General features: G+C 36.1%; 1 protein-coding gene across 1 annotated transcript in view; it reads left to right on the forward strand.

The window, feature by feature from the left end:
- Positions 1–15,257, forward strand: part of TRDN (triadin) — a 377,023-nt gene that overhangs the window by 50,088 nt on the left and 311,678 nt on the right. Inside the window, exon 2 of the mRNA XM_007446048.1 lies at positions 6,146–6,355. Within this exon, the coding sequence (XP_007446110.1) occupies positions 6,146–6,355 (210 nt within the window). The remainder of the gene's footprint in view (positions 1–6,145; positions 6,356–15,257) is intronic.

The following is a 15,257-nucleotide window of genomic DNA, read 5'->3' on the forward strand; positions in this document are numbered from 1 at the left end:
TTTTTTTAAGTCCGTAAACTACTGTTTTGCCAGCATGGATTCATCACATCTGTCAGGGGAAATACAGCAATGGCAAAAGAGTATGTGATCCTAAAATGTAGCAGAAGCATCCTATTACCTGTTTATTCTGCAAAGTTCACTACAAGTAAGGATTGCATCATATCAATAGGTTCATGTCTTTCCTGTAAAATAAAAATATTTTAGTGGCTGAGATAAAAAACTGTATAAAGAAAATTTCATTCCTCACTGATAATCTTATAACTTGATACCTATAATTTATCTGATATAAATGGTGTAGGCAATCTAAGCAAACAGCTATTGTAACAGCTGTACTATCTTCTCACTATCTATCTTAAATATAGTAGAGTGTGTGTGTGTTCATCCCAAGCTTCTGATTTATCGCTCCCTGCCACGTTTCCCCTTTGGTAACTATAAGTTTGTTTTTGCTATTGATACACAGACATTCTTCAAGCACTAGGATTAATAAAATACACAATTTAAAAGATGTATTCTTGGGCTTCCCTGGTGGCGCAGTGGTTGAGAGTCCGCCTGCCAATGCAGGGAACACGGGTTTGTGCCCCGGTCCGGGAAGATCCCACATGCCGCGAAGCGGCTGGGCCCGTGGGCCATGGCCGCAGAGCCTGCGCGTCCGGTGCTCCGCAACGGGAGAGGCCACAACAGTGAGAGGCCCGCCTACTGCAAAAACAAAAACAATGTATTCTTCACTTTTCAACTTTATTTGCTTAAAGATCTTTTCAGTAGATTTTCTCCAAAATTCTTACTTACATGCATGTTTTCTGGAACACTTAAAAATATAGCAAAGGTCATTCTTGTGACTGGGAATTACATTCTTAATATAATTTTGAAATAACTTTTTTTTTCACTGATAGTATATACTGCCCTGCTCTCCTTTGCTCTCTAATTGAAGAAAAAATTTAGTGTTAGAGTATTCCACAAACCACTTCTCACAGTTAAATGTGAAATTCAAATTAATGCTTTTATGAAATGAATATGCAATATTTTATTTATACCATTCTAGAATATAGGTGTCTTCCTTGAGCATCCTAGAAGAGACTGTATTGTATTATTCCCATAGGAATAATAATGGGCAAGTGCGCATGGCACTTTCCTCATCTGATTAATAAGGCATGATGAGGTTAAGTGAATTCTTTCAGGAGACTTATGATTTATTCTCCAATGCATAACCTGGCTGTGGTCTTTGGAGCTACTTCATAAGCAGCCCTAATTTTACTTTATGGAGCAGAGTCTCTTGGCCCTTCAGCCAGATCCCCACTTCTTTTTTGTTTGTTTTTTTGTTTTGTTTTGTTTTGAACTGTCTCTTTATTTGTTTTTAACTTTTTATTTTATATTGGAGTATAGCCGATTAACAATGTTGTGATAGTTTCAGCTGCACAACAAAGCGACTCAATCATACATATGCAGGTATCCATCCTCCCCCAAACTCCCCTCTCATCCAGCCTGCCACATAACATTAAGCAGAGTTCCCTGTGCTATACAGTATGTCCTTGTTGGTTATCCATGTTAAGTATAACAGTGCAGATCCCCACTTCTTTTGAAGCTGATTCTGGCTACCTGCCAATCAAAATAATTTGTATGAAATCAAAATGAATGGAACGAAAAAGTAGGCATGGAAAGTACTGTCACATATCCTCGCTGCTCTGCTCCAATTGTGAGACCCCAACTTTCAAGAAACATCACCCAGGGCTTCCCTGGTGGCGCAGTGGTTGGGAATCCGCCTGCCAATGCAGGGGACACGGGTTCGAGCCCTGGTCCAGGAGGATTCCACATGCCGCGGAGCAACTAAGCTCGTGCGCCACAACTATTGAGCCTGCGCTCTAGAGCCCACGAGCCACAACTACTGAAGCCCGTGTGCCACAACTACTGAAGCCCGCGTGCCTGGAGCCTGTGCTCTGCAACAAGAGAAGCCACCACAATGAGAAGCCTGTGCCCCGCAAAGAGGAGTGGCCCCCGCTCGCTGCAACTAGAGAGGGCCTGTGTGCAGCAGCGAAGACCCAATGCAGCCAAAAATTAAATAAATGAATAAATAAATAAATTTATAAAAAAAGAAACATCACCCATATCAAATTTCTCAGTAATATTTACCTCTCATTTTTTCCACCATATCGATAACTAGCTGTTTTCATCTCCAAAGTGCTTCTCAAACATTAAATAATCTGAGATTACACACTCTATTCTTTGCATATATCTTGACCAGCTGTCAGAGAAGGCAATTTATGTCCCCTCAATTTTATTCTTCTTGGCACTGTGTGGCTTCTATAAGTAAATCTGAATGGAAATTGAAAGTTACAACCTAGTGTGTCTCCATAACAAAGGCAACACATAATTTTCCTTAAGCAGGGTAACCTTCAGGTTACTTTCAAACTTTCTTTATTCAGTTTCAAGATACCAAGCATGTGTGTATGTTATTGTCTGCAGAAATACTCTCTTATACACAGTTCACTGAAGTGAATCTAAAGAGCAAAAGCAATTCTTCCCATGTTCTCTATATAGTGATAGTAGGAAGCCTTCCAGAAGTTAAAAAACTGGAGTTTAGCAACATATCAGCTTTCACGCGGGCCTCTCCTACACACTTATATAATTCACTTACTCTCCTGCGAATCATTTGATTCACTTGTAGCCCCACTTGAGTCTTGAATCGCATTTCAAAGTATTTCTATCATTCATCCATTTTCAGAACTGCCATTAGAAGTGATGGGAATTTGGCACCAAATTCAGTGAGAGGATATGATATGAGTTCTTTCTAATTTTTCTTTGAGCACCACCTCAGGTTCAAACTGTGAAATCTGCTTTTTAGAGTTATTTTTCCATCTTGGTATCATTTCAACTAAGTTGAATTTTAGAGCTTGGGATATGCATTCACATAGATTTTCAGAGAAGAAAGGAGATTCATTATTGTTACTATTATTAATTTATACCTAAAGTTGTTTTAAAATTTTAATTAAATGATTTTACCACTGATGTTTCTCATCAGCTTTTTACTCTTAAAAATATATGCCTAGATTTACCATTGTCATCTAAAAATTGTTGTATTAGTTATGTTTGGTTATTATTAATACCTACTAATATATACACTAGAATGCATTTGATTTTCTTTTCCCTAGTCAGTCTAGAATTTTATGTTATTTATTTTATTTCTATATAGGGGAGGAAAGTACCATTTTATGGGTAAAGAAACAAAAGAGGAAAACTTTATTAACTAGAGTATTAATTTTGCGTGTGGTATTTTCATTTCTTTTGTCAACAACTAAAAATTGTCTTATGAACTGAATTTATACTTTAAGTACCCAGTGCATGCATCTGTTTGAGGGTTCAAACTTTGTGTACTTTATTCAGTTACATTGATAACATTTGTACAATAACAAAATAAGTTTATTTCTTAATGGGGCAAAACAGGATCCATTAATATGAATAAATTACAGTATGTGTCCCTGTTTTCCTGTATTACAATAAATAAATTGATTAGGAAAGACATTGAGGAAGTCATAGCATTCTTTTTTTGGTTGCCTGAAACTGTCTTAGCCTAATGTATATGCTTATTAAGTGGAAAAAAATGTCTGCATTTATCGAGGAGTTAGTCCCTCAGCCTTTGTTTCTAAGGTTAATCTTGCACTTCTAGCCCTTCCTTATCATGACAGTAGTGGTTGTAGAGTCCTACCTGTAGAAGTAGTGGCCAAAGTAACGATGATAGTGATGATGATAATGGCAAAGATTATTTTAAGAGTAACTCCATTTAGGTGAAATTCATTTTGTAAAAAATGTCAAATAAGCTTCCGGTTGGGAGTGGAAAAATTTTTTAAACATTTTTAATGTCAAAGAAGTTTGAAAATTTGCTTTTGAAAAAAAATTTGGGAATGTAATTTAGAGATAAAATTGAAAATATTTACTTATGTATATTAGAATGTGATTAATCAAAATTTTCTCTTCCCTGATAGGTAATTCTTTAATTGTTGTAGACAGAGTAGCTCATATTTAAAGTATATGAAATATATTGTTAAGCTGTAATTTTGGCAAAAATATTTTGATTGTTGGGGTATTTTTTCTCTTTAGTACTCAGTTATTTATTCCACATCTGTGTAATTTCTGGTTGGTCTTCAATTGTTCTTAAATGAAACATGATATATTTGTTCCAAATAATCTCTAAGTTTCCTCTAGAGATAACTTTCTATGAGTCAAGGCTTGTCAATATAGTCATATATGCCTGCTCTCCATTGAGGGGATGCTTTCAAGTTATGCAAAGGCAGCAACTTTACAGAAGAAAAATGAATTACAAAATTTTAAAATGTTTATACATAAAAATATAATAAAAAGGGCTTCCCTGGTGGCGCAGTGGTTGAGAGTCCGCCTGCCGATGCAGGGGATGCGGGTTCGTGCCCCAGTCCAGGAGGATCCTACATGCCGCGGAGCGGCTGGGCCCATGACCCATGGCCGCTGAGCCTGCGCATCCGGAGCCTGTGCTCCACAACGGGAGAGGCCACAACAGCGAGAAGCCCGCGTACCGCAAAAGAAAAGTCATAAAAAGAAAGAGTAAACAGTTGAAGGAAAAAAGTGCAACATAAGTTTAGATAAAGTGGTACTATCCTATATGTGTGTGTTTATTTATAAACATACATGTATACACACATGCATACATGTAAGTACATTTACACTTAGACATACTCATATATGTATATGCAAATATACATATACAAAATATATACATATACATTACATATATATGTATATGTGTACACAATTTTATAAACCACCAGAAGGAGGTTTATAGAAAAATGAACAAAAAATTTCACAGGATAAGAAATATAAATGAAAAATAAACATATAAAAAAGCTTACCTCTAGCAATCAAAGAATTGCAAATGAAGTAGAATTTTCCTCCTGTGTGATTGAACATATTTTGAATACCAGTAATACCCAGGGTTGTCAAGGATAAGGAAACAAATTATTTTTATTTTCAAAAATAAACTAATTTTCAAATATATACATATATTCTCAAAAGATATAAAAGTGATTATATTATTTGCCCAGAAATTCTATATTTAGGAAATTCTCCTTATACAAAAATCATTAATATGTGCTGAGAAAACTTCTGCCATGTCCCAGGGTAGAAAGCTGTTCAACTAAATTATGCATAGCCATGGAATGACATGCCATGTAGCCACTTAAGTGGTATTTTATGGAATATATACAGCAAGAAATCATGTTTATTATATATTGCCTAGTAAAAAAAACTAACGGAGAGTGTGTTGATGACTTGTCAGAAACAAATAAAACATATTTATGTATTTACTTGCATGTACAGAAAAGTAGGTATAAATAGAACAATATGTCAACAGTTCTTTTTGCGTGGTGAGAATACAAATAATTATCTATGGTAAGTCTATTGTTTAATAAAAAACCCAAATAATTATCTATTTATTTATTTTGCTATTTTTTATATTTTTTCAATTTTCAGTCATGAACTGAAAGTATAGACTTTTGTAAGCAGAAATAAAAAGTTTCTGGATATAATAAGATTTTCCAACATTAATCTCTTAGATCTTCTATGCCCCTTTCACAAATAAAAATTAATGGCTTTAATAGAGGTTCAATTATGCTGTTAAACCAGAATATCCAAAAGAAATTTCATCCATTTGAACTATTTTATCACTGATTTTGTTTCTCTCCCAGAGGGGATATTTTTGCTTGCATTTAGACCTGACATATGAGCCTAAATAAAAGAAAAAGGTGTTAAAAAGCAACTTGACCAAAAAAGCCATTGCCCTTGATGGTATTGGGTATATGAGGCGGTAAGGGACATGCAAAAATGATTGAAGATTATGACATAGTTTGTGGCCTGGATGGCAGTACTTATGGAACTTGGGAGACGAGGAATGCTGATTATGAGGGCCTATGGGTATCAGGGTGGAGGGTAAATGCTGAGAAAGTGAAATGTGGTAGTGGGCAGGGAGTTTGGCTCTACCACTAAAGAGGTGTATTCTGCCATAGAAAATGCTATAAAAGAGCTATATATACCTATACAGTCTGTGTTTTGTGGGGAAGGGGTTTTTGTCATCAATATTTGACATGAAATTCCAAATTGTAATTCTCCTTTTCCAATGTTCGATTAGGAAATGCATCTACGACCACAACTGTGATAGACAGCAAGAATGGATCTGTGCCCAAATCCCCTGGAAAAGTGATAAAGAGGACAGTTACAGAAGATATAGTGACGACATTCAGCTCCCCAGCAGCCTGGCTTCTGGTCATTGCTCTGATCATCACGTGGTCAGCTGTGGCCATTGTTATGTTTGACTTAGTGGATTACAGAAACTTTTCAGGTAAGATCCATGAAGTTTGGCTTTTCTTTTTTTTCTTTCTTTTTAAATTAATTTTTAGGGGAGTATAGCTACTTTGCAATGTTGTGTTAGTGTCTGCTGTACCTCAGAAGTTTGGCTTTTAAATGGAAAGAAACAGAGTTCTCTCCAGCTTTGGCTTTGTTTCTCTTCACCTTGCAAATAAACAAAGCATCCCACAAACATGCTTGAGGGCCTCTAAGGGCTAGTTCCCATCTTCACATTTCCTTCTAATCTTTGCCTGTTGTTCTCATAGACTTCAAATGAAACCTGATTTGAAGAGCTGAACAAAAGCTCAATGTTATAGTTTCATGAGGATAACAATTCCAAAGATTGGTGGATATTTGGTTTGGGAATAGGGACTTTATCAATCATTAATAAAGGATAATTTGTAGATTTTACACTCGGCTATATAAAACCAAACCAAACCCAAATAAAACACTTTTGGATAAATGGAAAATTGTGTATTTTTAAGTCCCCCATTATCTGGCTCCAAGTTTCCTTCCCAGACATTCTCTTTGTTCCTCCCATTAAAACATCCTATTTTGATTTCCTAAAAATAAAGAATGTTAAAAGGAATTTCAAGGAATTACTTGTAATGCGATACTACGGCCAGCCATGTGTTCTTATAGATTCAGAGTGAAATAGGAATATCACAAGTGAGGAAATTTAGATTTTCATTATGGCCTATCCAATCTCTGAGTATATTGTTCATCTCTTTGTTCAAGGGGTTTCTGTTTTCTTTAAATTATATTTGTCTATTTCCACATCTGACATGCTCTATTGAGCATGTGAGTTCCTTGAGGGAAGGAATCAGTCAGGTGCTCAATAATTATTAAATGAATAGATGAATGAGTTTATGCTTATGCCTTTGTATCATAAGCAAAAACATTTTATTAGCCTCTTAATGTGCTCATTCATATTTGCACTGTGCACCCTCCCACCTACCTGTTCTTTGTTCAGTAAGAGTGGAATCGGTAGAACCCAGAAACTATAAATACTGTAAGTTGCATTCTATATACTGAGAGATTCTCTACTTCTCATTATGGTATTTTACTCATTCAACAATTATTGTCAAGTATCTACTACATATGCCAGGAAATGGCTATGTTAAAAGAAATGCAAGTATGAATAACACAAAGTCAAAAAACTGTATAGTTTGGGTTTATTGATATGGAGGTGTGACTGAGATGACTCTGCCCCCTGTACCGTTGGTAGCTGGGTTAAAGTGAGCATCATCTAACAGGTAGAGCTAAGTCTCATGATGTCAACCAAAGCAAAAGGGCTATTTATCCAGAGCCATAAACCTCTGCTTTAAGTAGGCAATAGTTTTGGTATATTGTGTAATGCATACTCTTAAAAGAATATACAGTTGAAATGCCTATAATACAAAATATGACCTAGAATTTTAAGTGAAAAACAGTTGTTTACATTACTCTAGGAAATTTCATTTCCTTTGAGCCTATATTGACTGATATTTTTCATCTGTTCTTTTTTAGAATTTCATTCATTCAAATTTTAGAACCAAATATGGTCACATAATCTAGTTCTTCAATTTTTACAGTAGATGTGTTTTAAGAATTGTGTGTAAATCTAATATTTGTAAAGTTAATATTTTAATAAGTATACTAAATAAATTACTGATGAATTTGTTCTTAATTATTTGATAAAATGAGAAGCTACCTATAATTAAATTTTCAGATTAGATTACTTAAATGTAAGGCACACAGTCCACAGTAGAGCTTCCTTGGACCGTTGTAATTAATTACTATGGATAATGCCTATGATCCTGGCATTTCATTTGATGGGGAAAAATAACCTCTGTATTACTACTACTTCACTTCTTCTTTCAAGAAGTGTTTGCCCAGTACATCGTCTTTGTGAAGACTCCTCCTCCAGTTCTATATATTTATTAATGACCTAACCATCTATCCATTTGCGGCAAAAAGAAACCTGCAAGTCATCTGTTAAATCTGCTGGGCACCTGATCAGTTACCACACTGTATGCCAGCCAAACCTCTTATGCCTCATAAATTTGCTTCCTCCTCTTATTACCACAGTCTCCATTACTACACTGCAGACCTTGATTCTCTTTTGAGGGGGCTAATGCAGTTTCTTCTTGTCTGCCTCATCCAGGCCTCTCCCCTTTAACATTGCCCCCAAGGTATCTTCATAAAACGTCAATTTCATTATTTCTGCCAAGTACAAATTCCTTGGCATGAAATTCAAGTCCTTGGCTTAGCCCTTTATTTCCATCTTGTAACTCTGCTCATGCACCCCGTTTTCCAGCCATACTTCCTATTGCTCTCACCTGTTTTCTTTGCCTAGGAAAACATACACTCTCACTCCTCCCTGCCTCTGCTCATACCATCCTTCCCTCATTCCCTGATCCAGTATAGCAGAAAGTGTAAAAAAGTAGTTAAGAATGTGAACTCTGGTGTTGCATTTCCTTGCTATTAAATCCAGATCTTGCAATTTTATAGTCATTGTGATATCAGAAAAGTCACTTGGTCTCTCTTTGCTTCAGTTTCATCATCTATACAATAGTACATATGTAATAAGATTAAGAGAATTATGCAGATGAATATATTTGGAGGGTTTAGAACAGAGCCTGGTTTATCACAAGTACTGTATATATTTTATTTTTTTACTTTTTAAATTTTATTGATTTATTAATTTTTTAAACATCTTTATTGGACTATAATTGCTTTACAATGGAGTATTAGTTTCAGCTTTATAACAAAGTGAATCAGCCATACATATACATATATCCCCATATCCCCTCCCTCTTGCATCTCCCTCCCACCCTCCCTATCCCACCCTTCTAAGTGGTCGCAAAGCACTGAGCTGATCTCCCTGTGCTATGCAGCTTCTTCCCACTAGCTATTTTACATTTGGTAGTGTATATATGTCAACGCCACGCTCTCACTTCATCCCAGCTTACCCTTCCGCCTCCCCATGTCTTCAAGGCCATTTGCTATGTCTGCATCTTTATTCCTGTCCTGCCCCTAGGTTCTTCAGACCCTTTTTTTGGTTTTTTAGATACCATATATATGTGTTAGCATACAGTATTTGTTTTTCTCTTTCTGACTTACTTCACTCTGTATGACAGACTCTAGGTCTATCCACCTCACTACAAATAACTCGATTTCGTTTCTTTTTATGGCTGAGTAGTATTCCATTGTATATATGTGCCACATCTTCTTTATCTATTCATCTGTCGATGGGCACTTAGGTGGCTTCCATGTCCAGGCTATTGTAAATAGAGCTGCAATGAACATTGTGATACATGACTCTTTTTGAATTATGGTTTTCTCAGGATATATGCCCAGTAGTTTGATTGCTGGGTCGTATGGTAGTTCTATTTTTAGCTTTTTAAGGAACCTCCATGCTGTTCTCCTTAGTGGCTGTATCAATTTACATTCCCAACAACAGTGCAAGAGGGTTCCCTTTTCTCCACACCCTCTCTAGCATTTATTGTTTGTAGATTTTTTGACGATGACCATTCTGACGGTGGGAGGTGATACCTCACTGTAGTTTTGATTTGCATTTCTCTAATGATTAGTGATGTTGAGCATCCTTTCATGTGTTTGTTGGCAATCTGTATATCTTCTTTGGAGAAATGTCTGTGTAGGTCTTCTGCCATTTTTGGATTGGGTTGTTTGTTTTTTTGATATTGAGCTGCATGAGCTGCTTATAAATTTTGGAAAATAATCCTTTGTCAGTTGCTTCATTTGCAAATATTTTCTCCCATTCTGAGGGTTGTCTTTTCATCTTGTTTATGGTTTCCTTTGCTGCACAAAAGCTTTTAAGTATCATTAGGTCCCATTTGTTTATTTTGGTTTTTATTTCCATTTCTCTAGGAGGTGGGTCAAAAAGGATCTTGCTGTGATTTATGTCATAGAGTGTTTTACCTATGCTTTCCTCTAAGACATTTATAGTGTCTGGCCTTACATTTAGGTCTTTAATCCATTGTGAGTTTATTCTTGTGTATGGTGTTAAAGAGTGTTCTAATTTCATTCTTTTACATGTAGCTGTCCAGTTTTCCCAGCACCACTTATTGAAGAGGCTGTCTTTTCTCCATTGTATATTCTTGCTTCCTTTTTCAAAGATAAGGTGACCACATGTGTGTGGGTTAAGCTCTGAGCTTTCTAGTCTGTTCTGTTGATCTATATTTCTGTTTTTGTGCCAGTACCATACTGTCTTGATTACTGTAGCTTTGTAGTATAGTCTGAAGTCTGGGAGCCTAATTCCTCCAGCTCCGTTTTTCTTTCTCAATATTGCTTTGTCTATTTGGGGTCTTTTGTGTTTCCATACAAATTGTGAAATTTTTTGTTTTAGTTCTGTGAAAAATGCCATTGGCAGTTTGATAGGGATTGCATTGAATCTGTAGATTGCTTTGGGTAGTATAGTCATTTTCACAATGTTGATTCTTCCAATCTAATAACATGGTTTATCTCTCCATCTGTTTGTATCATCTTTAGTTTTCTTTCATCAGTGTCTATAGTTTTCTGCATACATGTCTTTTGTCTCCTTAGGTAGCTTTATTCCTAGGTATTTTATTCTTTGTGTTGCAATGGTAAATGGGAGTGTTTCATTAATTTCTCTTTCAGATTTTCTATCATTACTGTTTAAGAATGCAAGAGATTTCTATATATTAATTTTGTATCCTGATACTTTACCAAATTCATTGATCAGCTCTAGTAGTATTTTGTAGCATCTTTAGGATTCACTATGTATAGGATCATGTCATCTGCAAACAGTACCATCTTTACTTCTTCTTTTCTGATTTGGATTCCTTTTATTTCTTTTTCTTCTCTGATTGCTATGGTTAAAACTTCCAAAACTATGTTGAATAGTAGTGGTGAGAGTGGATGACCTTGTCTTGTTCCTGGTCTTAGTGGAAATGGTTTCAGTTTTTCACCATTGAGAACGATGTTGGCTGTGGGTTTTGTCATATATAGCCTTTATTATTTGAGGTAAGTTCACTCTCTGCCTACTTTTTGGAGGGTTTTTATCATAAATGGGTGTTGAATTTTTTCAAAAGCTTTTTCTGCATCTGTTGAGATGATCATATGGTTTTTATCCTTCAGTTTGTTAATATGGTTTATCACATTGATTGATTTGCGTATACTGAAGAATTCTTGCATTCCTGGGATACACCCCACTTGATCATGGTGTATGATCCTTTTAATGTGCTGTTGGATTCTGTTTGCTAGTATTTTGTTGAGGATTTTTGCATTTATGTTCATCAGTGATATTGGCCTGTAGTTTTCTTTCCTTGTGACATCTTTGTCTGGTTTTGGTATGAGGGTGATGTGTCCTCATAGAAAGAGTTGGGGAGTGTTCCTCCCTCTGCTATATTTTGGAAGAGTTTGAGAAGGATAGGTGTTAGCTCTTCTCTCAATGTTTGATAGAATTCGCCTGTGAAGCCATCTGGTCCTGGACTTTTGTTTGTTGGAAGATTTTTAATCACAGCCTCAATTTCAGTGCTTGTGGTTGGTCTGTTTATATTTTCTATTTCTTCCTGTTTCAGACTTGGAAGGTTGTGCTTTTGTAAGAATTGGTCCATTTCTTCCAGGTTGTCCATTTTCTTGGCATATAGTTGCTTGTGTTAATCTCTCATGATCCTTTGTATTTCTGCAGTGTCAGTTGTTACTTCTCCTTTTTCATTTCTAATTCTATTGATATGAGTCTTCTCCCTTTTTTTCTTGATGAGTCTGGCTACAGGTTTATCAGTTTCGTTTATCTTCTCAAAGAACCAGCTTTTAGTTTTATTGATCTTTGCTATTGTTTCCTTCATTTCTTTTTCATTTATTTCTAATCTGATCTTTATGAATTCTTTCCTTCTGATAACTCTGCAGTTTTTTTTGTTCTTCTCTGTCTAATTGCTTTAGGTGTAAGTTTAGGTTGTTTCTTTGTTATGTTACTTGTTTGTTGAGGTAGGATTTTATTGCTATAAACTTCCCTCTTAGAACTGCTTTTGCTGCATCCCATATGTTTTGGGTTGTCGTATTTTCATTGCCATTTGTTTCTAGGTGTTTTTGATTTCCTCTTTGATTTCTTCACTGATCTCTTGGTTATTTAGTAGTGTATTCTTTAACCTCCATGTGTTTGTATTTTTTACAGATTTTTTCCTGTAATTGATATGTAGTCTCATAGTGTTGTGGTCAGAAAAGTTACTTGATACAATTTCAATTTTCTTAAATTTACCAAGGCTTGATTTGTGACCCAAGATCTGGTCTATCCTGGAGAATGTTTCATGAGCACTTGAAAAGAAAGTGTATTCTGTTGTTTTTGGATGGAATGTCCTATAAATATCAATTAAGTCCATTTTGTTTAATGTATCATTTAAAGCTTGTGTTTCCTTATTTATTTTCATTTTGGATGATCTGTCCATTGGTGAAAGTGGGGTGTTAAAGTCCCCTAATATGATTGTGTCACTGTCAATTTCCCCTTTTATGGCTGTTAGCATTTGCCTTATTTATTGAGGTGCTGCTTTGTTGGGTGCATAAATATTTACAATTGTTATATCTTTTTCTTGAATCAATCCCTTGATCATTATGTAGTGTCCTTCTTTGTCTCTTGTAATAGTCTTTTTTTAAAGTCTATTTTGTCTGATATGAGAATTGCTACTCCAGCTTTCTTTTGATTTCCATTTGCATAGAATATCTTTTTCCATCCCCTCACTTTCAGTCTGTAGGTGTCCCTAGGTCTGAAGTGGGTCTCTTGTAGACAATATATATATGGGTCTTGTTTTTGTATCCATTCAGCTGGTCTATGTCTTTTGGTTGGAGCATTTAATCCATTGAAATTTAAGGTAGTTATCGATATGTATGTTCCTATTACCATTTTCTTAATTGTTTTGGGTTTGTTATTGTAGACCTTTTTCTTCTCTTGTGTTTCCCACCTAGAGAAGTTCCTTTAGCATTTGTTATAAAGCTGGTTTGATGGTGCTGAATTCTCTTGGCTCTTGCTTGTCTGTAAAGGTTTTAATTTTTCCGTCGAATCTGAATGATATCCTTGCTGGTTAGAGTAATCTTGTTTGTAGGTTTTTCCCTTTCATCACTTTAAATATGTCTTGCCAGTCCCTTCTGGCTTGCAGAGTTTCTGCTGAAAGATCAGCAGTTAACCTTATGGGGATTCCCTTGTATGTTACTTGTTGTTTTTCCATTGCTGCTTTTAATATTTTTTCTTTGTATTTAATTTTTGATATTTGATTAATATGTGTCTTGGAGTGTTTCTCCTTGGATTTATCCTGTACGGGACTCTCTGCACTTCCTGCACTTGACTGACTCTTTCCTTTCCCATGTTAGGAAGTTTTCAACTATAATCTCTTCAAATATTTTCTCAGTCCCTTTCTTTTTCTCTTCGTGTTCTAGGGCCCATATAATTCTAATGTTGGTGTGTTTAATGTTGTCCCAGAAGTCTCCAAGACTGTCCTCATTTCTTTTCATTCTTTTTTCTTTATTCTGCTCTGCAGTATTTATTTCCACTATTTTATATTCCAGGTCACTTATCCATTCTTCTGTCTCATTTATTCTGCTGTTGATTCCTTCTAGAGAACTTTTTTTTTTTTTTTGCGGTACGTGGGCCTCTCACTGTTGTGGCCTCTCCTGTTGCTGAGCACAGGCTCCGGACATGCAGGCTCAGTGGCCATGGTGCACCGGCCCAGCCGCTCCGTGGCATGTGGGATCTTCCCAGACCGGGGCACGAACCCGTGTCCCCTGCATCGGCAGGCAGACTCTCAACCACTGCGCCACCAGGGAAGCCCCTAGAGAACTTTTAATTTCATTTATTTTGTTGTTCATCATTGTTTGTTTGCTCTTTAGTTCTTCTAGGTCCTTGTTAAACGTTTCTTGTATTGTCTCCATTCTGTTTCCAAGATTTTGGATCATCTTTACTATCATTACTCTGAATTCTTTTTCAGGTCGACTGCCTATTTTCTCTTCATTTGTTTGGTCTGGTTGGTTTTTACCTTGCTCCTTCATCTGCTGTATGTTTCTCTGTCTTCTCATTTTGCTTAACTTACTGTTTTTGGGTTCTTCTTTACACAGGCTGCAGGTTCGTAGTTCCCATTGTTTTTGGTGTCTGCCCCCAGTGGGTAAGGTTGGTTCAGTGGGTTGTGTAGGCTTCCTGGTGGAGGGGACTGGTGCTTGTTTTCTGGTGGATCAGGCTGGATCTTTTCTTTCTGGTGGGCAGGACCATGTCCAGTAGTGAGTTTTGGGGTGTCTGTGACCTTATTATGATTTTAGGCGGCCCTTCTGCTAATTGGTGGGGCTGTGTTCCTGTCTTGCTAGTTGTTTGGCATAGGGTATCCAGTACTGGAGCGTGCTGCTCATTGAGTGGAGCTGGGTCTTAGCATTGAGACAGAGATCTCTTGTAGAGCTTTCGCTGTTTGATATTATGTGGATCTGGGAGGTCTCTTGTGGAACAATGTCCTGAACTTTGCTCTCCCACCTCAGAAGCGGGGGCCTGACACCCGGTCGGAGCACCAAGACCCTGTCAGCCACACAGCTCAGAAGGAAAGGGAGAAAAAAAAGAAAGAAAGAAAAAATAAATAAAATAAAGTTATTAAAATAAAAAATAAAAAATTTATTAAAAATAAAAAAAATTCAAAAGTAATAAAAGAAAAGAAAGAAGAGAACAGCCAAACCAAAAAACAAATTCACCAATGATAACAAGCGCTAAGAACTATACTAAAAAAAAAAAAAATGAAAAAAAAAAACAGACAGACAGAACCCTAGGGCAAATGGTAAAAGCAAAGCTATACAGACAAAATCACACAAAGAAGCATGCACATACACACTCAGAAAAAAAGGAAAAAAAAAGTATATATATATATATATATATATATATATATATATATATATATATATATATATAT

Source organism: Lipotes vexillifer, unplaced genomic scaffold (genome assembly GCF_000442215.2).
Source record: "Lipotes vexillifer unplaced genomic scaffold, Lipotes_vexillifer_v1.1 scaffold368, whole genome shotgun sequence".
Taxonomy (NCBI): Eukaryota; Metazoa; Chordata; class Mammalia; order Artiodactyla; family Lipotidae; genus Lipotes; species Lipotes vexillifer.